This window comes from Mollisia scopiformis (assembly GCF_001500285.1).
Source record: "Mollisia scopiformis unplaced genomic scaffold LY89scaffold_9, whole genome shotgun sequence".
NCBI classification, from domain to species: Eukaryota; Fungi; Ascomycota; class Leotiomycetes; order Helotiales; family Mollisiaceae; genus Mollisia; species Mollisia scopiformis.
In genome coordinates, this window is record NW_017263589.1 from 1,427,721 (window position 1) to 1,448,296 (window position 20,576).

The following is a 20,576-nucleotide window of genomic DNA, read 5'->3' on the forward strand; positions in this document are numbered from 1 at the left end:
ATACAGCTAATGTCTCTAGCACACAGATTACGAGATGAGGAACCTAGGTCATTATCGAATCCGTGGATGCTACCTATATATACGAGCTCCCTGCAAGATTCGAGTCCTTGAGCGCGGGGTTTTGACGGTCAGCCATGCAATGGGCCATTCTAGAGCCTCTGCCAGTTGACCAGTTCAAGGTATATGGGTCTGCGACTCTGCGTCTATACTTCGCGAACTGGATCACTAAAACTGCTGGGGAAGCCTTGGAGGACAAAAGGTGGCTTCGCTTCCCTTTGCGAAAGTTGTCGAAGGAAAGAATTCGCATGATTCACTGTTAGTGGCTACACTACATGAACATTTCCGAGTCAACATCCTTCCTTGAGACGATGAAGAATTATCTCGAGAGTTATATCCCGCATTGGAAATACAGCAAAGGGAACTCGTGCGATATCTTGGATGCAGTATGTTCTCAAGCTCCGGTACTGGTCACAAGTTCTCGGTCAACCAGATTCTTGGGGAATATTTCTAGAAGACGTACTACTCCCCGAGTTACCAGGACATCGACAAAGCTAGCCCAAGGAAAATAGGACACTGGGTACAAGCGGAATTGGACTGGAGGTCAGTGCCATGACACTGACATTGCTCCAAATTCGTTAGGTTTGTACTTGAGGTCGATGTATTACAGTACACTCCTCTTTCAAGCATGTTTCGAGATGATTCTCCTTTCCTCTTTCCTTCTTTTCTTCTTTGCCCCAAGGAGATCTTTGTTCCAGCTCACGGTAGTATCGTTGCGACGCATCGCAAAGTGCAGGTAAGAGAGTTTGCCTCCCACTGTTCTCGACTTTCTTAAGGCTCCGAAACTGCTTTTCTCCTCTTCCCGTACTTGGAGTTACTCTGTCCTCTCATCTCATCTCTTCTCTGAATCGAGGCCTAAACTTGCAGATTGATGGTCTTTCTAGTGAGATACTTGACACTTAATTTCGTTTTCCCCACGATTTCCCCACACGAAGTATATTAGGGAAAGCACCATGTGGGGCCTCTCAAGGGACACTTGGAGCATCAAGGATCACTGGTGGACGGTCCGGCTCTAGTCCCATGTTTGGCAAGGGATGAGGGGTAATTCACGTTTCTATCCAAATTTCATGCATGCATCGTGGTCTCGAGTCGCGGAAGCCACTCATCTGGGTTGCTCCCCGAGAATTTCGTGTGGCAAACCAGCCTCCAGCTGTTCTTCGAGACTTGGATGTCTGGGCGGATCGAAACCTTTCTTTTACAGGCCGTTTTTATATGCTCAAGCTGTTTCAAACTAGTTGGTGGATTAGCAAACGCCTCATAATGTACCTTCGCTTCCATCTTTCCGACCACACAGCGACAACGGATCGCTCAGAACATCGCAATCGAGAACGAGACCGAGAAATGATAACGGATATCAATGCAACATGCTTAGGCACATGATAACCAATGTTCGGGGTAGATGCCCACTAATTTCCAGCTTTACCCCGCTGCAGGCATGCAGCCACAATCGGCAATTCTGTTCAGAACCAAAGTCTTGGATCTTGCAGGATATTCTCCTGACTATATCTCATCGTGAATGCAGCTGTTATCTCTTGTGGATCCTAGCAACATAAAGTCTACGAGACTCTCGTACGATCGAGGCAGTTCACATCGGATCATCACAACACCACCATTCCTCATCGATCAACAAACTTTATCATGGCAGGCGAAAAGAATGACGGCGTGATGGCCCATTGGAAATGCCTGTTGGCTTGCACGCTCGTGTCGATGTGTCCGTTCCAATATGGTGTTGATTTTGGTATCATCGGCGGTTTGCAAGCCATGCCAGGATTCTTGGAAGTGAGTTAGTGATGCATCAATCAGACGCAAATACTGATGTTTGTAGGTCTTTGGTGAGAAGGCACCGGACACGCCAATTGGGTGGAACATCTCGCCTGGTCGACAACAACTTATTTCTTCTCTGATGATTTTGGGAGCTTTCATCGCTTCCGGAGCAGGTGGTAAGTATTCACTTTATGTTGTGTAAGATTGGCTCTCACTGATCTCTTTAGGACCAATTGCTCTTTTCATTGGCCGCAAGACATCAATATGGCTGGCGTGTGGTATGTGTGTTGTAGCCAACGTTGTGATGATGACAACGACCTCCATCGGCGGACTCTACGCTGGTAGATTTGTTATTGGTTTGGCCAATGGCCTGTTCATGACATTTGCACAATTGTATCTACAGGTATGCCAGAGCTACTTTTAAAACGAAGTTATAATCTTACAATTTGCAGGAATGTGCTCCAGCTAGATATCGTGGTTTGACCATTGGTGCATTCCAAAGCTGGACTTCACTGGGTATGTTACCATGAGAGCAAATCCCTTGTTCCATCTACTGACTTCCAATCAGGGTCACTTGTTGGCACTGTTGTCGACAACTTCACTGTCAAAATCGGCGGCAAGCAGTCGTACATCGTCTCACTCGGCATAGTCTACATTGTGCCTGGAATCATTGCCCTCGGCCTTCTATTCGTTCCAGAATCTCCACGATGGCTCCTGCAGATGAACAAGGAAGACAAGGCCCGCAAATCTTTGACCTGGTTGAGACCATTTCCAGAGCGCGTTGAAGCCGAGCTCCAAGAGATGAAACTCGCAATTGATGCTGAAAAGGCACTTGCACACAACTCCGAAATTATCGATATCTGGCGCAATCCCATCGATCGTCGCCGTACACTACTTGCCATCGGAGCCGTCTCTCTTCAAGCTGCTTCTGGTGCCATGTATATGATTTGTAAGTCCTTTGCGCTTCTACCTAAGACTCTTCTGACCTGCATAGCGTATGGAACATACTTCTTCGAGATGGCTGGTGTCGGCAACGCCTTCCAGAATGCTTGCATTTTGACCGCGTCAGGAGTCATTATCATTCTCATCAACAGCGCCATTATCACTCGTTATGGTCGCCGTAGAATATTCCTATGCTGTGGCTTGATTATATGCGGTTTCTGTCAGCTGATTGTCGCTGCTGTTTACACGGCAAAACCGGGTACCTCGTCTACCGGAAAGGTATGTGGTATCCATCACTCTTATTTCGATTCCTTTGATACTTCGTACTAATCAATATAGGTCATCGTTGGTATATCTGTACTCTATATCCTCGGTTACAATGGGATGGTCGCATCGTACGCCTGGCTTTGTGGAGGAGAATTCCCATCTCAACGCCTCCGCTCCTATACATTTGGTCTCGCAGCCGCAATCGGGTTCTTTGGTGCTTGGCTCACAACCTTCACTGCTCCATACTTCATCAACCCATCTGCTTTGAACTGGGGTATGTCTTCTCTATCAAAATCTTTTTTCCAGTCTAACTTTTCATAGGCCCCAAGTACGGATACATCTGGACTCCAAGTTGCTTCATCGGAGCTTTGTGGGTTTGGTTCTATCTTCCTGAAGTCAAGAACCGCACATTCGAAGAAATTGATGAGATGGTAAGTAGCTCGCGACAATTTGAAAAATGGTGCTAATAGCGCTACAGTTCATGGCCGAAATCCCAGCAAGAAAGTTCCGTAGCTATAAGTGCATCGGTGCGGCGGCCCTCGCCGTCGATGAGAAGGAACCCAGAGTCAGTGTCGAGGAGCAGGTCGAGAATGTCGTTTGGTCGAACCCAAAGGCTGTTGCCGAGACCGCCACCTACGTGGAATAAGTACACTAAGGTGACATGTTTGGATGAGATGATGTGTATATCGTGGGATGTCGTGCAGAGGAATGTAGGTCGCAAAATGAATTTAGTGAACCGTGCTGGCTATTGAAGACTTTTAATCCCTGAATTCTTCCTACGTGGCAATGTCATCTGTGTTAAATCCTACCTCAGACCTCTATATACCTATATCTGAAAATTGATACAACGGCTCTGTGCTACACCTATTGAGAGCTGAACAGCGCCGCGGGTCGGATTTACAGCACTCTTGGGATGTAGACTATTGTCAAATTCGACTACAGCTCGAAATCAGACATTTTGATTACAGTCGTCCTATTTTAGGGCACGGATATATGATTCTTCTTATCAAAAAAAATTTCTTTTTTAGTTGTTTGGTTCTTGGAAGCAAATTTTTCGTCCATTTTTGTTCCTCTTTGCAACTTTGAACATTGTTACAAATTCAATGTTCTGTTGAACTACACTTTTTTTAATTAAATCATAACTAGAGAACGCCTTTCTGAAGGGTTTTGGATTAGTCATTGTTGTGTGCGGGCTGGAACTGAGGGGTCAAATTTGTGGTGCTGTAATACTGCTTGAACTGAATGCGCTGGCTGCGCTGATCGCACTGACCGCGCGGACCTCGCTAGTTGCGCTGACTGCACTGCAGAGCTCAGTACAAGGTGACCTGGATTTCGGAGCCAAGCCGACTCCCCATTTTCTTTTGATAAAAAATCTATTGAAGGTAGGTGCCAACTCCAGTTGAAGTACTTGAACTACGTAAACTTCTTCACCACGTCATCATAAACCTGCTCTGCATGCTTCTGAGCATCATGCTGGAAAATCCAGTCCTCTCTCGGCAACTCTATGCTCTTGGGATCTTTCTTCACCTTATCCCAATCTGCCTTATGCCACATATCTCTTGTTGTCTCTCCAGTCTTTTGCACAGCTCTTACTCTGTCGTATCTAATTTCCTGATATGCTCTCACTCCCGCAGGCACGTTCTCTTTGCCAGCTCGCTTCAACGTCACAGCCAAAGTGACACCGTCTTCCAGAGCTTGGGTAGCTCCCTGAGCACTGGTTGGCAGGAATGGATGGGCAGCATCACCCAGCAAACAAATTCTCCCATTTTTGGAAGTCCAAGTCGGCAGCGGATCTCGATACACGAGTTTCCAATCCACGATTGACGGTGTTTTCTCAATAATCGCTTTGCACATGGGGTCCCAGCCTTCGAGGACTTTGAATACGTCTTCAAGCTTTCCAGGGAAGGACCAGGATTCGTCGATGTCGTGCTCGTCTCGGTGGGTGAGAACCCAACAGCAGTCTGAACCGTTCTTGATTGTGCTGAAGAGGAAGTGGACATCTGGGCCAATCCAACCATTGAAGGTGTCCCCATTGTTGCAGAACTCGGCAGTGCGTGGGTCTGCGATCATATCTTTGTTTGAAAACCTTTAGTCTCGTCAGAATAGTGTAGATAGATTGGACTGTTTCAAACAGACCATGCTCGCCAAACCGCATAGCCACTGCTCTTGGGCTTGTCTTCGTAACCGAGAACTAATGTTCGAGCTCTCGATCTTACGCCATCTGATCCAACGACGATATCCCCAGTAACCTTTCTGCAATCAGCACAAGCTTTTTCCGAGCCGTAGGATCCGACATACCTTAGTCCCATCCTCCAACTCAATACTAGCCTCCTTCTCGTCCTCGAAGTATTTCGTTACTTTCTGTCCTAAATGGATTGGGATTCCCAGTTCATCTCTCGCATATTCGAAGACAACCTTGTGCAGCTCTCCTCTGTGGCCATTGAACATCGGCGCTGTAGGATCTCCTGGTGGTGTCTTCTGATGCGCGACCACTTCTCCAGTATCGTACTTATGGATTTTGAAACCATAGCTTGAAAGGTCAATAGACAGAGCGCGCATCTTAGCAGCAATCTTGCCGTGAGACCAGCGGTAGAAAATTCTGCCTGCATTGGGACCAAACGAGATTATGTCGCCGAGGACTTTGAGCTCAGGGAAAGATTCGTAGATGGAGACTGTGTGACCTTGTCGATGACATTCTATCGCCGCTGTGAGGCCTCCAAATCCTGTTCTGCAAGTTAGTCAAGCAAACGTTGAGAAGGCGATGAGAAAATTGCTAACCTGCGCCTACGACGATCACATTGATGCCAGTGGGTTGCGCTGGTGCGTCTTCTGGGGTTATTGTGACAGCCATTTCTATCTATTTCTGTGCTTCTTCGATCTCTTTCCTGAAGTGGTCTCTATTACAATATCCTTCCTTCTCAGGGAATATATTGAGACAAGAATGAAAATTCAGCAGAGCTTCAAACACGAGGCCATGCACACCCTGCGACCCCTCCTCCACTTTCACCGAGCACAAGGCCTCCCACTCGGTCCTCATATTGCCGATAGTTCATCCAGACCGAAGCACCTATCGGCTCAATTGCTTAGGTAGATTAAGCCTCCTTGGAGCCTTCCGGGGTCGAGATTTGGAGGTGGGGCTTTGAAGAAGGGAGACCCCACGCACCCCGCATGAGCTTCATTATTCTGGAACAACGCGTGATGCGAACGACTCGTGATATCTGCGTCGGATGCAGCTTTGGCAATTAAACTTTTTTTGCGTTCATATGAGGTGTGTCGAGTTACCCAGGGGACACGCCCCTTCTCTCCACCGGATTAAAAAGTTGCCGTTTTTGACATGCGAGAACACCAAAGTCCAACGCACTGAAATATTTATTTCTCGACGCTCAACGTTTTAAAGGACAATCTGTCTTCAGGAATTCTAGAAAAATACCTGAAAAACCTACAAGAATTTTTCTGTTCAAAATTCTTCAAATATTCGTTGGTATTTCTTTACATTAGCTGGCACTTGGTCGGAGCGGCCACTTTTTTCTCCGGTGGAGGCCCTTCTCTTGGAAGAGCATCGCACACGTTGGACGAGCATTGGATACATTGGCATGATTCCTCATCATCGATGTAACGTCGAGATTATGCACAATTCATCGCCCAAGAGATATCAATAAAGTCAGCTTTACCATGTCTCGTCGGCTCGCTAAGTTTAGGGGCTCGCTTAGGGCATTAAGGAGGTTGGAAGGAACGAACGATTGCACAATCACTTTTTGGACTTTTGCATCTCGTCCAGAACTTTTCAGCTTTTTCAGCTGTTGCTTGTAATCTATTTACTCTCGATCTGTCTTCATAAGCCACCCTTCGTGATCAGATCAAAAGTCTACGATTTCTTCTCCGCCCGTGCTTGGAAGTCAATGTTAACAAGCTTGGCCTCGGTGGAGTTAGTGTTATTCATTGAGATTCGGTAATACAACAGCATAATTCCGCTAGAGATCTATAATCGCTTGATGTATAACTGTAGCTGCAAGGCAAGTCAGCTCTGTCTTGCACTAATGGGAGCGAAACTCCAACCCGAGTTTGAGACAAGTCACGGGTCTACTCCTTTGCTTTTAGCTTCAAATGTTCTATCAGTTCTCAGTATCAAAGCTTCTATGCACTCGCCTCCAGTCTTCGCATACATGTTATATGGCGCTTTGAACTGGTATTTCAACGACACGTGACTTCCATGATCTCCAAAGTACCTAGGTAGGCTAGGTAGGTTCGAAAGTTCTTCAATGGCGAAGGAGCCAGGAAAATTAGTCGTGTATGTGTGTGCCCTATTCCAAATTCACACAGCCCTATATCTACCAAGTACCGGGTTCTCGAGAGGTCTCAGAGTGGCATGTTGAGACCGCATGATCAATCTCTTGCGGAGTGAAACACGATGCTTTTTCTATGCGTTCTGTATATCCACATAGATTAAGTTCCCTTGAACAATTCAGAGCTCTAAGTGATTGGAAATATACGCCGTGTGGATGGGGGTGCCTGTACCCAAATTTAGCCAACATGTGCAGCACTATGTCTAGACCACTTTGCCTCCAAATACAGATCGTTCTCGAGGCAGGCCAACGGAGACACCCGTGAAACAGAGGCGATGAATCGAAGCCACCACTCCATTTGGAAGTCTTGTGTCTCTCATGATTTCATTTTCGATAGCCCGTGTCGATCTCATGCAGGTGTACGCCACAAAGCAAGCCTCGCCTAGTTTAGAAACGGGGGGAAGGTCCGGCCCGTTTGTCAACCATGCTTTTCTATCCGCACTGCGGTTAGATATCAAGTTGTTCCAATTCTGTATGTCATTCACCCCTCTACTCCTGCCGCAAGGCGTTTGAGGTGGCGTATTGATAACGACGAAGCGGCACGCAGGTGATCCATGGACGTTCAATGGGATGGGATCTTAGATATTGTAGTAGTACCTTACGACTCGGACTAGAGGGCCTTACATATACCCTGAGTAGAATTATCGCACGAGGTGGAGTCTCGAAAGGTCTGTAGGGATCGATAGAAAGCAAGTTCTTGAAGAAGTTTGGAATGAAAATCATAGTGGTCTTTGGGAGAACGTGATCGCATATTATACAATACATAATAGCACAAATCTTTCGCTCTGCAGTTCCAGACTGCTACATTGAGCCATCGAATTCATACCTGCCTTTCAACCCCTTGTTCATATCTCGAACATGCTTGATTGGACCGTTGGCGTCTGGTAGTGATGATTCAAAAGACAGCAAACCTTCAAAGTCATGAGAATCCACGTATACATCAGTCCCGCCCCTAGAAATATCTTCTGTGGCTGAACAGAACTTGTGATTGTCGTAATCGTACATTGTTTGTGGAGGTTGGACGAAAGTGGAAAAGTCGTTGAGATCGTCTAGTCCGAGAAATGGACCTTGATTTGATATCCGGGGAGCGTCGAACGGGGACTGGCGATCATCGCTATAGTGAGCAATTAGTGGTTCCATTGCTTGTGAATCTGCTGAGATCATGATCTGAGCGCGGTTGGAGTTAAGAGGGTCGGAAATCAGAAACGATCTCTGTCTTGGTTCTCTGAGGATTCGTGGCCTGGGTATCATTCGCAGAGGTGATTGTGCTGGTGGAACTGGCTCCTGAGTCTGATCGCTGTTCCCCAGTGCATGCTTGACTTTCTGTTGTGAACTTGAAATAACAGGTTGAACGAAGGCTGTATCAATCATTGGTGCTGGTTCAAGGCGGACACAAGGAGCCGGTCGTTGATGATCCATCTTCTTGAGTTTCTCCGAGAAGCATTCCGTATCCTCGCAGCCAGCTCTGCCTTGTGATATTGCTTTGTTCTCTTGGGCAAAGGCCGGAGGCTCCGTCTTGATGTCCCGGTATGCCTCTAAACCAGGATTAAGAGAATGTTTGATTATACCCATCCATACGCCGTGAATCCTTTCATCGCGATCGAGCAGCCCAGTCTCGTAGTTGAACTCTGCATTATACTCGACATCAGTCAAGAAAGATGTGGAATCGAATTTGGGCGGCTCACTGTCTGGAAGCTGTCAGCGTGAAGAGGCCATGGCAGAGAACCAATGTCACCAACAAGGACTTTGCGGTTGCTGGACACCAGGAAATATTATCTCCCAGATGTCAAACCATCTTTCTTCTTTGCTTCTCCCGGGATTCTTGACGGTACTGATTGAGTCGCCAATCCGAATCCACTGGTGTTTATCGATCCCATCGCTTGGTGGTGGCCACATTGGAGTGCAGGGTTGAGATGATTTCTTGTGTTGAAGGAGATCGCTCTCCTCTTGAAATTTCGCAAAACATTGCTGACACCTGTAGTAAGGCAGAGTGTGATGCCTCAGATGGTCTCTATCTGGTTGTCAGCATTCTACAATGCAGTAATATTGGGTTCTTTGACACTCACAGAATGTGTCGAAGATCGCAAGGATTAGGATACAGACATTTGAGATATTTGTCCCCACCCGTCCACGGATTATAGTGTTGCGGACATCTTTTGGAGAAGTGGCACGCGAAGGTTCTTCCTGAATCGACTCTCGACTTCGATGTTGATAGTTGTCGTCGACCTCTCTTGCGTCTTGATTCGAGCTTAAGATTCTGTTGCTGTACTTGATTATTGTCGCGGACATTAGAAGATTGCTCTGGAAACGAATGTGAGTCAGGAGGTGCTGTAAGTATTGGATGAGACAGGGTCATTGTATTGTGTAGTGCCAGCTCATGGTCGTTGAATAAGGTTTCTTTTAAGTCGATCTGGGCAGGCTCCCAAGGGCATTCCGTGCATAAATCATGTTGACACTCGGGGCAGAACAGTATAAAGCTGGTTAATCCGCCAGATTTCCCACAGTTGCAACAGCCCCAAAGCCATTCGTGAACATGTGTAGGTGGATCGACTCTGCTCCCGTTGTGTGGAGGGTTCACTTGCTTTTGTTGTTCGAAAAGATTCTGTGAGGAGGTGTTCGAGTCCTTGCGTTCCGTTGCCTGAAGCCCATCATGAGACATTGCAATATGACCACTAGAAGTCATAGTTATATCTCGATGGATGGCCCTTAGGGCACTTGGGCAAAGGAGCCTGTGTAAAAGGTTAGACATCCATCAACAGGGTCAGAACTTACCCTTGTTACGGTCTTGAACTTGGACTCCCAATCGCAAAGGGAACTGAAACGTACTACTAGTATTCAAACTCTCATGGACAGCTTCAGAGTTACCCAACTCAAAGTCTAACTACGCAGCCGGCATATCGGAAAATGCCCCAGAGATTCAATGGCTCTGACTAGAGGTCATCGTTGCTGTGTCCAAACTTGACCTCGATTGCAAATTGTGTGCAATAGTAATTAAATTTCATCAAATATAGTATCAGAGGAGGCCGCAGGAGGTTGCATGAGTTATTCTTAGATGAGGGCTCGAGTTCTTGGGCTGGAACCATAAGGCTTGAAGATGAAGAACAGTCTGGAAGCCACATCGTTATAATCCTTCCTTCTTGAGAGATGTGTGTGCTACAATGTCTTGGCATACCATTGGTTGATGAATCCGCGAGCGCTCGCAGGAAAAAGCAATCGTGGCGAATCGAAGTGTGGCCCGAAACGGTCCAATATCTCCAGGGCTGAAAAGCCAAGCGGATATAGATCACGTGTAAGTGTAACCCGAGATCCCAATCTGGCTATCTAAGTTGCTGGAGAGAAGCCAAGTCTCCTTCATAGCACTCTGAGCCACACTAGAGGCATTGGTGGCAATATGGATCTGTTCCCGGGCAGAATTTTGTCACGTGGTCTAACGTGTGGAACAAACCTGGAAGCTCCCAGTCCTTTTGGTTCTTGTTTATATTCTCATGCAACTACCGGTATGGATAAGAAGAGATAAAATAAACGACGTGATTCAAACCTGCTCTCGACTTCTCGTGATTCGTTCACTGGAACTCGTGATCCACAGGATCTGCCAGCACGGAGATGGCCAATTGGAAGCTCCATGACTCAGTTCGATGTCAAAGTGTGGAATATCCTCCGCGCCTTGGAAGTGGATTGTGGGCGACGATGTGGAGGAAGCGTTGGTAAGAAGCAAATTTTTGGCTATCTGTTGTTACAGTACTTGAAGAATTCCAGGTTGGAGAAGATTTTGCCTGCCTAAGCCTGTTTGGGGACCGCCTTCCATCAACCACACCAACCACCCTTGTCGACCTCCAATCTTCATGGTACATGTTTCATATTGTATGGCGACGGCGACAACCGTGTTTCGCATTTGCAAGAGTGGGAGTGATAAGATAACCCCCATTACTGTATCTTCATGTCTCATTATCTGGCGCTAAGGGAATCATGAACTTTGCTCCTCCTCGTCTGAGCAGGCTAGGCAGGTCAATGGCGCAGTCATGGCCAACAAAGATGATACTCTATGATCCAAAACCTCCAAAATGATGGATAGATCCGGATATCATGCTCTGAGGGGCAACGAGGATGATGACACCTTCCTCAAAGACCCGAACAAGGTCTCAGATCGTCCACATCTGCATTCACGAGTGCTTCACGACACGTCGTCAGCTAGTCGAGACCTACGAAAGGACGACACTGAAGTGGTAGATGCTGACATAGATGATGAAATTGACACGCTAGAAAGTGTTGACTCGACATTTCAATTCTCCTCAATCATGACTATGCTTTGGTCTAGTACGGCACTGATTTCTGGTAAGCGGTTATTCCAACCCAATATATATATCGAGCACTGTGGCTGATTCAATTCAGATGGTTACAACATGGCTATCATCGGGAATGTAACATTGTTCCTGGAGAAAGCCACAAGCGTTGATATGTTGACAGAGATGCGCGGCCAGATCTCGAACTCCTTTCTTGTCGGTCAAATTATCGGCCTACTAGGCTTCGGTATACTCATTGATAAAATGGGACGAAACGTTGGTGCTTTATTCACGACTTTGATCCTCATTGTTGGCATTGCCATCTCAACGGCGGCCTACGGTACCACCCCACTCGGACTGGTCTGGATATTGATCGTTGGACGTGGCATTGCTGGTGTGGGTGCTGGTGGGGAATATCCCGTGTGTACAACCACAGCCGCAGAAGCTGCAGATGACCAGCACGCAACCGCCCCATGGCGAGGATTTATCACTGCTGCCTCAACTATTCTTTCGATAGACCTCGGTTTCGTTCTGGCCAGTCTCATCCCAATGGTCCTGCTCCTCTTCTCCGATGGCAAACACTATGAGCTCATCTGGCGATTGTCTATTGGACTTGGTGCTATCTTGCCACTGTCAATTCTTTACTATCGGATCTTGGCGAGGACCTCTAGCACATACGAGCAGTATGGCCAGTCCACGATATCTCTACCCTACAAGCTCATCTTCTCGAAATACTGGATGACTTTCATCGGTACAGCAGGGACTTGGAGTATGTACAATCTGGTAGCTGTTCCATTCGCGATCTTTGCCAGTATCATTGCTTCTCAGCTAAATCCTGACGGTAGCCTCGTCAAAGATTTCGGATACTCCACTCTAATCCAGACTTTCTGCCTTCCAGGTGGTCTAGTTGGTGGTTGGTGTGCCGATCGATTCGGCCGAAAAAGAACACTTGTCGTAGGATTTGCTTTGCAAGCCTGTCTGGGGTTCGTAATCGGAGGAACCATACGGCAGATTCAGACTATGCCTAGCCTCTTCCTCATTTTGTATGGGATTTTCCTCTTCCTCGGAGAGGCTGGACCTGGAAGCACGGTCTTCGTAATTTCGGCCGAGGCGTATCCCACTGTCATCCGCGGGGTCATGATTGGACTCTCTGCAGCCGTTGCAAAGACGGCGGCAGCCACTTGTAAGCCATCCACTATCAAATGTCAGAACATACTATCCTAATCTTTCCCTAGCTACGCAGGTCTTCAATCCTATTCTTACTTACTGGGAAGGCGACTATGTGAAAGCGCAGCAAGTTGTCTTTCTCGTTGGCAGCATATTCTGCGTCTTCGGTGCCATTCTAGCACGAATCTTTGTTGAAGAGATTCCACTAGGTACAGATCTGAGTCGTGCAGAGGAGATTTATGAGTCTTTTCAACGTGAAGGCGCAGAAGCTAGGATATTGAAATAATGATTTCAGGTGTAGAGTAATTGAAAAGTCGGAGTTTCCGTTAAGCCACCACGTCATGACCATTGGAAGTAGCTAGATGATGTAACGAAGCGTGTAGCTAAGTCCTATAGAGATTACGAGACGAAACTAAAGATGATTTCGAAAGAACACATCGATATCAAGCTCCCGACATTGTATCGCCGTTCCCTTCGCGTTCGCTTCCCCCTGAAAATTAAGCGAGATCGACTTAGACTGACCGCTCGTACCAAGGTAACCTTTTGCGAGCTATCGCAGAAACATCTTCTTCGTTCTTTCTGACTGCGAAACCTCGCAGGACTCTAACACGGGACAGAAATTGAAAGTTGGAAGGAGAATTGGAGGGTATTTATAGAGTCCATTGGACCAGCTGGTTGAGAATAACTCGCACAGAGACATTTTTGGTATCCGATTATCATCTAAAGAATACATCCTCTCCTCTATACAACCACCTTTTATCTTCACGATCTTCAAAAGTGCCTCTAATGGAGGTCACCACACTGGCTTTTGGCTTGAACGCTAGGGCCAAGCCCCAAACTCAGGGCTCTGAGAAGCCACGTCCTGTTCCTCATCCAGGAGATCCAGGTAAGCGTGCGCTATCTGTTGTACACCTTGTAACCTGCCATGCTGAAACTCAGCAGACTATGGAAATTGATCTTCTCGTCGGAGATTCTTCGTTCGGATGGTGCTTGGTGTAAGCTGCTTCTCGGTTAGAGATCATGAAGGAACACAAGTAGAATTAACACGTACCCAGGCTATCGCCAATTTTTATGGAGGTCTAACGTCTGTTGAGGAAGAACGAGGAGTATTGGTGAGGGGGCTATGAGGAATGTATAGTCTCATCATCAACATCATATTCAAATCGTCCTTGCAACCCTCTGTTTCTATCTTTGTGACTTTTGGATGGCTCTGTGGTCCTGGATTCTAGCTCCGGCTCAAAGAAACCAAAACCTGCAATTGAATCGACTCTAATTTGTTGCTGTTGCCTCTCCGGGACGTCGGGGTTAAAGGCGGTATCAGGGTCCTCGAGAACATCCGTCGGTGGCATATATTCAGACAGGAAAGTCTCAAAATCAAAACCATCCACTATCTGACTGTTTGCGTTGCCATGGTCACTCTCAGGCTCCCTTGGACCATTTGATAGACCCAACAATGGAGTATTAGAAGCTGAGGCACCTAAATTTGCGATCAAGGGATGAGGCTCGGTCTCTTGGTACAGAACGTCGAGAGACTCGATCCAGTCCTGCTCTGTGAAGAGCTCGGGTATTGCTATGTCGGGCAGAGGATCAAAATCGTTCGTACTCGAAAAATATATTCGATCGTTGTTATTTGCGGACTCCGGGAGTGATACTTGCAGAATATCAGTGATTTCAGAAGAACCATTTGCATCGTTATTGTGGTTATCTATTGTTAGGACACTATATATCTGACTTTCTCTGTCCGTTTGCTGCCCCACATAATTTGTAGCCGTTGGCGTAGAGACTGTCGGGGTGGTGCTCTGCAATCTAAGTGCGCTGCGTATAATAGAGAAAATATCTCGATATAGTTGATCATTACGAGGGAGGGTTCCCTGTTCAACACCAGCCTCGACTCTTGATACTATCTCGCTCATCATAGATTCGGGGTCCAGCTGGAGAGGACTTGTAATTACTGGTTCTGGTTCAATCCCTTATTATCGTCAGTCAACACGAAAAAAGCAGTTTAGTGTGATGATGGCATACTTACAAGGGGTCGCAGGTGGAGTAATTCCAGGAAACAGAACCTCCCAAATATCATACCACTTTTCAAATTCTTGCCTTCCCTTCCGTGTAGATTTCTTGACGATCTCCTTTATCCTATCCCATTGGCCATCGTCGATACCCTCCTTCAATGTAGAAGATTGTTTCTCGCAAGGCTGGCGGTGCTCGACTAAAGCCCTTGCATCTCTGAAAATGGCATAGCAGCGATCACATTGCGAAAGAAGGTGGTTTTTGAAGTGATCTCTGTTTGAGTATAAGAATATGGTGCGAATAATGGCTTTTCTTTCAAGACTTACGTTATGCGGCGAAGAGCATTTGGAGGAATGCTTGGATGTGGACAGTTCTTATATTTTGAATTTGTCCGGAAATTGAACTTCCGCGGATCTTTCTTGTAAAAGTGGCATGCAAACGTGGGCGATTTAGGGGAGGTATTCATCTCCAACTCTTCAGTGCCGGAAGAAATCTTTGATTGCTTCGTTGGTCGATCAGAAACATTCTCGCCATCCAAGGGTCGTTTCTCCGAGTGATGATTGAAAGGCCCACCACTTGAAAATCCACTGCCGATCATAGATCCAGAGGCACCGCTCCCTTCTCCCCCACTTGCACCTGGTGTGTGGCTCCAAATACCGTTGCGACTCCAATTTCCCACGATTGTGTGAATCTTACGAATCAGCAAAGCAGCAAGTTTTAGGTCATGACTGCAAGCTGCCAATACACAATGGTCGAGCGTGCGAATAAATCTAGACTTCCATAGCTCATCAGAATCGACTTCAGTGTCATCATCGCTAGAGTAGCTTCTCTCAGAGTTGTCCGTGATCGTGTTCGGAGTGTTGTTGTTGTCTGTAAAAACGTCCAAAGATTTGGATGATGCTGGACTCAAAGTTGAGGCAGATATAAGGTTCTGAGCAAAGCCAGATCCTATAGTACCCGTGCTGGTACTAAGCGGATTGCCTTTATCAACAAGAGGTTGGTCTATACAAAGTGACGTCGATGTAGACGTAAGACTCAGCTTGAATAATTTTCCTTCGGTATTCACAACAGAAAGCGTATCAATCCCGGTTCCGGACTCAGTAGACAGCTTGTATGAAGGTGAAAGAATGCCACTTGAAGGAAAAGTACTGTCTCTGGCTCCAGTACCGGAATACTTGTCAGATAGATCCGTGCGCACTTTGATCCATTCCACTAGGCAGGAGTCGCATCGTACTTTCGCGCATTTGGGACATTGATCGTGCCAAGACGGATTAGGGAGTGCAGAAAGCTCGCAGTTACAACAGGACCAAAAAAGCTCGGTGTGGGTCTGTGGACCATGGGCGGAATGACTTTTGTGGTAGGCCCCCTTTCCACTCTTCGAATTCCGACCAGTTGTCATTTTGCTGTAAAACCGTTCCGGCTCTCCAATGATCTCTGATCTGTCCCCAGCTTCATAATCGGCGTTCGAAATGTGTGCGACTAAGAAATTGAATGACCGAGACGTGGCGCAGCGTGCGAAATAGTTGATGTACTTGTTGGCTCAACTACTTGGATTTGGACAAAACCCTTTTGGCTAGAATCTCAATTGGACGTCACCTCTCGATCTTGTTTCCATGGCAATATGTCTTCGCCGTCGTCTATCTTTCGGATGGATGACGATGTTCAAAGCATCGGTGACAGATTGGGGAAACTAGACATGTGACTTGAGTCACTTGACTTGATTCCTGCGAACGTTCGCCGTAGTTTTATTGGTTGTGCTCAGAACGAATACCAGCAATGCTTTTCAGCCACTGTCAAGTGGCAACTGAGAAATGCAATACCATTATGCCTCAAAAAAAGCCATCAAGCTCGTAAAGGAGACTTCCTTTCAGCTGGACTACTCTATAAACATACAGCCAACTGCAAATAGACGCAATGAACTGTACAAGAGAATTAAATAGACGCTGAAGCTAGCTCAGAGTTGTGGCTTGAAAACTATGACTTCTGCTTCAACCAATGACATCTCATAGAGCATGACTGATATGGTGTTGTCGGATCTGCTTTGATCAACAATAGATTGAACTGGGGCTTTGAAAAGTGTAGATGGGGAAGTCTCCAAAGTCTGCGGAAGAGCGAGACACGAAAGACAACTGTGGAGCAAGCTGACCAAGAACCCGCGGCTTTCGCAGGTGGTCGGAAGACGATCACGTGTTCACAGTCACAAAGAGCAGCGACCGGATGTAGAACCACATCAATCCTTTGAAATACATGATCAAGCTCGGGGTATTTCAACCAACACACTTTCCTTGTAGCCCATACACGAGGATATAGACTTCGCATTTGAAATCGGGCTACTTCCAGAAACGGACTAGTACGAGACCCACATTTTTGATTATCAGGCTTCTCCCATCTCTCAACATCGGATAACTTCATCCTCAATTTTTCTTCTGAACCCGGCATGTACACGACATAGCGAGACTTAACTTTAATTTCAGTTTGACTGACGACTTAACTTCCGTGAGCCTGCTTACATTCTCTACGATCTAACCAAAGTCAATGTTCGCAGAGCGGGGTTTGTGAGAACGTTACAATGCGGGGAGCAAATTTTAGTCAAGCTGCGGGGGATCAACAGGTACCTTGGACCTGACATGATATCATCGCGATGATTATAACCCGAGCTGCCGGCAGCGGGACCGGAAGTATATGTCTGGCAAACCGCCCCGAGAATAAAGTTGTTGAAACTTTAGATTCATAGTCTGCTCCCGACAGAGAAAAAGGCACAACCGCATTACCGTACAACCATGTTATATATTGTAATACTCGCTGCAGCTCACTATGTTGCGGCTCAGGTCGACTATTCTCAATTTGTCAATCCTCTGATTGGATCAGAAGGTCCCATTCCAGGATATGCATTCGGTGGTGGCGATATCTTTGTTGGCGGGGCTTTACCTTTCGGAGTGGCTAAAGTTGGCATTGACACATACGAAGATAATATCACCCTTTCAACCCTCAATGGAGGATATACGCCAATGGGCAAAGTGTGTACACTTTCTCGAAACTCTTTCCCCCTATTTTCATACAAACTTCAAAGCCTTGAGACTTGGTGCTTGTCCGAAGCAAGCATAGCCATGCACATCTCATTTCTATTTTTGGAGAATTCTTCTTCTCAAAATTGCAAAGAAATCCACTAACTCGAGTTTCGGAGTCTTAGGTGACTGCATTTTCCATGATGCATGAATCGGTCAGTTCCCCCTCCTCCATCCCTGAAATCGTCTCAACGTTTCTTGACTTACTCTAACGGCGAATTAATTCAAGGGAACTGGCGGATATGCTAAATATGGGGTTATTCCCCAGATGCCTCTTACGACGGTTGCTTCTCCGGTCAATCTGTTGGACAATCAGACCTACTCGCAAGCAAGAGTTGGAAATGACACCGCAAGAGTGGGGTATTTCAAAACACAACTCGAGAATGGAGTCACGGCCGAACTCTCTGCTGCTCGACACTCTGGAATAATGCAGTATTCATTTCCTCCTGGCGAAAAACATGTACTTGTTGATGTCTCTCATTACCTTCCATCCCAGTCAGGGGGCTACAGCGTTCAAGTTTATGTTGGCGGAGAGATCCAGCTGCAAGAGAACGGCACTTACACCGGCTACGGAACATATGGGGGCGGCTGGAATGAAGGTGCACCATTTACTGTTTATTTCTGCGGAGATTTCGACACCCCTCCCGACACCTCTCAGACTTTCCGAGGTCGAAACACCGATCCTATGCAACGCTACCATACCTTCAGTGATGCTGCCACCCCGCAGGCAATTCTTGGAAATCAGAGCGAGTATGCTGGGCCGCTCAATGATCGCCTTGGTGCATTGTTCACTTGGTCAAATTCCTCGACCTCTCAGATCAGATCACGTGTTGGGATCTCATTCATCTCGTCCGACAAGGCTTGCAATTTCAAGAACATCGAGGTTCCGTCCTATGATCTGAACGCAACTGTCAGTGCGGCTGTCCAAGAGTGGAATGAGGACGTTTTCAGCAAAGTCCAGGTTGCCACCGACTCATCCGTGAATCAGACGAACCTCGCTTTGCTCTATTCTTCTCTCTATTTCTTGCATCTCATGCCATCCGATCGGACGGGAGAGAACCCGCTTTGGGAATCTGATGAACCTTCTTGGGACGACTTTTACACTCTCTGGGATATCTTCCGGTGCACAGTCAGCTTGTACCACATCCTCCAGCCAACATATTACGAGTCAATGATCCGTTCTCTCATCGACATTTGGAGATATGAAGGATTTATGCCTGACGGCAGATCGGGCAATTACAACGGTCTCGTACAAGGGGGAAGTAATGCCGATAACGTATTGGCTGATGCATATGTCAAGGGACTGCGGGGTGAGATCAATTGGACAGCCGGGTACGAAGCAATGAAGAAAGATGCGGAAGTTCAACCTTACAACACTTTCAGCCATGATGACCCAACAGCAAGCGTTAAAGAAGGCAGAGGCGCTTTATACGATTGGATACCTCTGGGCTACGTCTCGGCTGATAGAAGTACTCGAGCTGTGTCGCGCACTGTTGAGTACGCTCTTAACGATTTTGCTCTCAGTCAGGTCGCTAGGGGAGAAGCGCCTGAGGATGTGGAGAAATACATGAATCGCAGTGCACAGTGGCAGAATCTCTGGGCTCACAATGTGACGAGCTTGAACTTCACTGGATTCTTGGCTCCAAGATTTGCCGATGGTACTTTTAATTTGACAGGCTACAACCCTGCGCTGTGTGGTGGATGTGAATGGCAAGCTATTAGTTATGAGGCCACTCCTTTTGGTACGAGCCTTCAACATTTTTCTAGATTTCCTGCTAACGCTTTGATAGAATACTCATTTGTTGTTCCTCATGATGCTGAAACTCTAATCCAATTCATGGGTGGTTCTACAGCCTTCGAGTCACGTCTCGATTACATTTTCCAACCCAACACATCCCAACAAAACCTAGGTGCAAACGGCGCAGGAATCACGACTATCATGAATATCGGTAACGAGCCGGACTTTGCTACACCGTATCTGTACAATTATCTCAATAAACAGTGGAAGAGTGTACAGCAATCTCGGTCATTGGCGAACCAATACTTCCACGATGCAAACTATGGCGTTCCTGGGAACAGCGACGCAGGTGCCTTGAATTCTTGGCTGATCTGGCAAATGCTGGGTCTTTATCCTGTTGTCACGCAGACAGTCTATCTGATTGGGAGTCCGTGGTTTGATGATCTCAACATGACGATCAACGGGAATGCTACTTTGAGAATCACGGCTGCACTCTCAGCTGATCAGAACTCGACGTCAGCGTCAGCAGCTGGTGGTTCAAGCTTCGGGCAAGAGGACTATTATGTTCAGAGTGTGAAGATCAATGGTGCGAGCTGGACCAAGAACTGGTTTGATCATGAAGATATCATGGTGAATGGTGGGACCATCGAGTTTGAGCTTGGATCCGAACCAGCAATGTGGGAGACTGGTGATGTCCCACCAAGTCCTGGTCATCTGATCTTGTAGATATGGTATTAATGCTTGAGAACATGCAAAGTTTGGGAAGGCAAACTCTCTTTGATGTTGGAAGCTAGGTCTAATAGGAGGTTCACCTTAGCAACTAGACAAAAGTCCACCAAAACGAGTCATTACGTGTTATGCTTATCTTCTACATTTCACCAGATTTGACATAAGTGTCTCGAAATTTTCTAGACCTCGATTCCAAGCAGGGTCTTCAATTCCC

At 46.8% G+C, this 20,576-nt stretch overlaps 7 protein-coding genes across 7 annotated transcripts; 3 read left to right on the forward strand and 4 right to left on the reverse strand.

Moving 5' to 3' along the window:
• Window positions 1-1,695: 1,695 nt before the first annotated feature.
• On the forward strand, window positions 1,696-3,676 carry LY89DRAFT_732525 (MFS transporter; the record flags this gene model as incomplete). Its single annotated transcript, XM_018219689.1, has 9 exons — window positions 1,696-1,836; window positions 1,883-1,997; window positions 2,049-2,224; window positions 2,274-2,337; window positions 2,390-2,770; window positions 2,816-3,042; window positions 3,103-3,304; window positions 3,352-3,461; window positions 3,509-3,676. 9 exons carry the CDS (start codon window positions 1,696-1,698, stop codon window positions 3,674-3,676), a joined length of 1,584 nt encoding a protein of 527 aa, XP_018073351.1.
• Window positions 3,677-4,443: 767 nt separating this feature from the next.
• On the reverse strand, window positions 4,444-5,927 carry LY89DRAFT_775279 (putative MAK1-like monooxygenase; the record flags this gene model as incomplete). The annotated part of the gene is made up of 4 exons (XM_018221988.1): window positions 5,809-5,927; window positions 5,329-5,753; window positions 5,167-5,279; window positions 4,444-5,116 (listed from the first exon to the last, which is right to left on the reverse strand). The coding sequence occupies exons 1-4, from the start codon at window positions 5,879-5,881 to the stop codon at window positions 4,444-4,446; spliced, it is 1,284 nt and encodes a 427-aa protein (XP_018073352.1). The 5' UTR covers window positions 5,882-5,927.
• A 2,158-nt stretch (window positions 5,928-8,085) lies between these two features.
• LY89DRAFT_509554 (uncharacterized protein) lies at window positions 8,086-9,163 on the reverse strand. Its single transcript, XM_018208062.1, has one exon. It carries the CDS (start codon window positions 8,943-8,945, stop codon window positions 8,175-8,177), a length of 771 nt encoding a protein of 256 aa, XP_018073353.1. The 5' UTR covers window positions 8,946-9,163; the 3' UTR covers window positions 8,086-8,174.
• LY89DRAFT_509576 (uncharacterized protein) lies at window positions 8,595-10,310 on the reverse strand. The gene is made up of 4 exons (XM_018208063.1): window positions 10,200-10,310; window positions 9,440-10,102; window positions 9,113-9,384; window positions 8,595-9,011 (listed from the first exon to the last, which is right to left on the reverse strand). The coding sequence occupies exons 2-4, from the start codon at window positions 10,054-10,056 to the stop codon at window positions 9,007-9,009; spliced, it is 894 nt and encodes a 297-aa protein (XP_018073354.1). The 5' UTR covers window positions 10,057-10,102; window positions 10,200-10,310; the 3' UTR covers window positions 8,595-9,006.
• A 667-nt stretch (window positions 10,311-10,977) lies between these two features.
• Window positions 10,978-13,238, forward strand: LY89DRAFT_643593 (MFS general substrate transporter). Its single transcript, XM_018211802.1, has 3 exons — window positions 10,978-11,705; window positions 11,763-12,836; window positions 12,889-13,238. Exons 1-3 carry the CDS (start codon window positions 11,435-11,437, stop codon window positions 13,104-13,106), a joined length of 1,563 nt encoding a protein of 520 aa, XP_018073355.1. The 5' UTR covers window positions 10,978-11,434; the 3' UTR covers window positions 13,107-13,238.
• Window positions 13,239-14,493: 1,255 nt separating this feature from the next.
• Window positions 14,494-16,506, reverse strand: LY89DRAFT_509611 (uncharacterized protein). The gene is made up of 3 exons (XM_018208064.1): window positions 15,157-16,506; window positions 14,843-15,103; window positions 14,494-14,789 (listed from the first exon to the last, which is right to left on the reverse strand). The coding sequence occupies exons 1-3, from the start codon at window positions 16,227-16,229 to the stop codon at window positions 14,783-14,785; spliced, it is 1,341 nt and encodes a 446-aa protein (XP_018073356.1). The 5' UTR covers window positions 16,230-16,506; the 3' UTR covers window positions 14,494-14,782.
• Window positions 16,507-17,440: 934 nt separating this feature from the next.
• Window positions 17,441-20,495, forward strand: LY89DRAFT_509625 (glycosyl hydrolase). The gene is made up of 3 exons (XM_018208065.1): window positions 17,441-17,847; window positions 18,021-18,050; window positions 18,125-20,495. Exons 1-3 carry the CDS (start codon window positions 17,611-17,613, stop codon window positions 20,357-20,359), a joined length of 2,502 nt encoding a protein of 833 aa, XP_018073357.1. The 5' UTR covers window positions 17,441-17,610; the 3' UTR covers window positions 20,360-20,495.
• The last annotated feature ends 81 nt before the right edge of the window (window positions 20,496-20,576 follow it).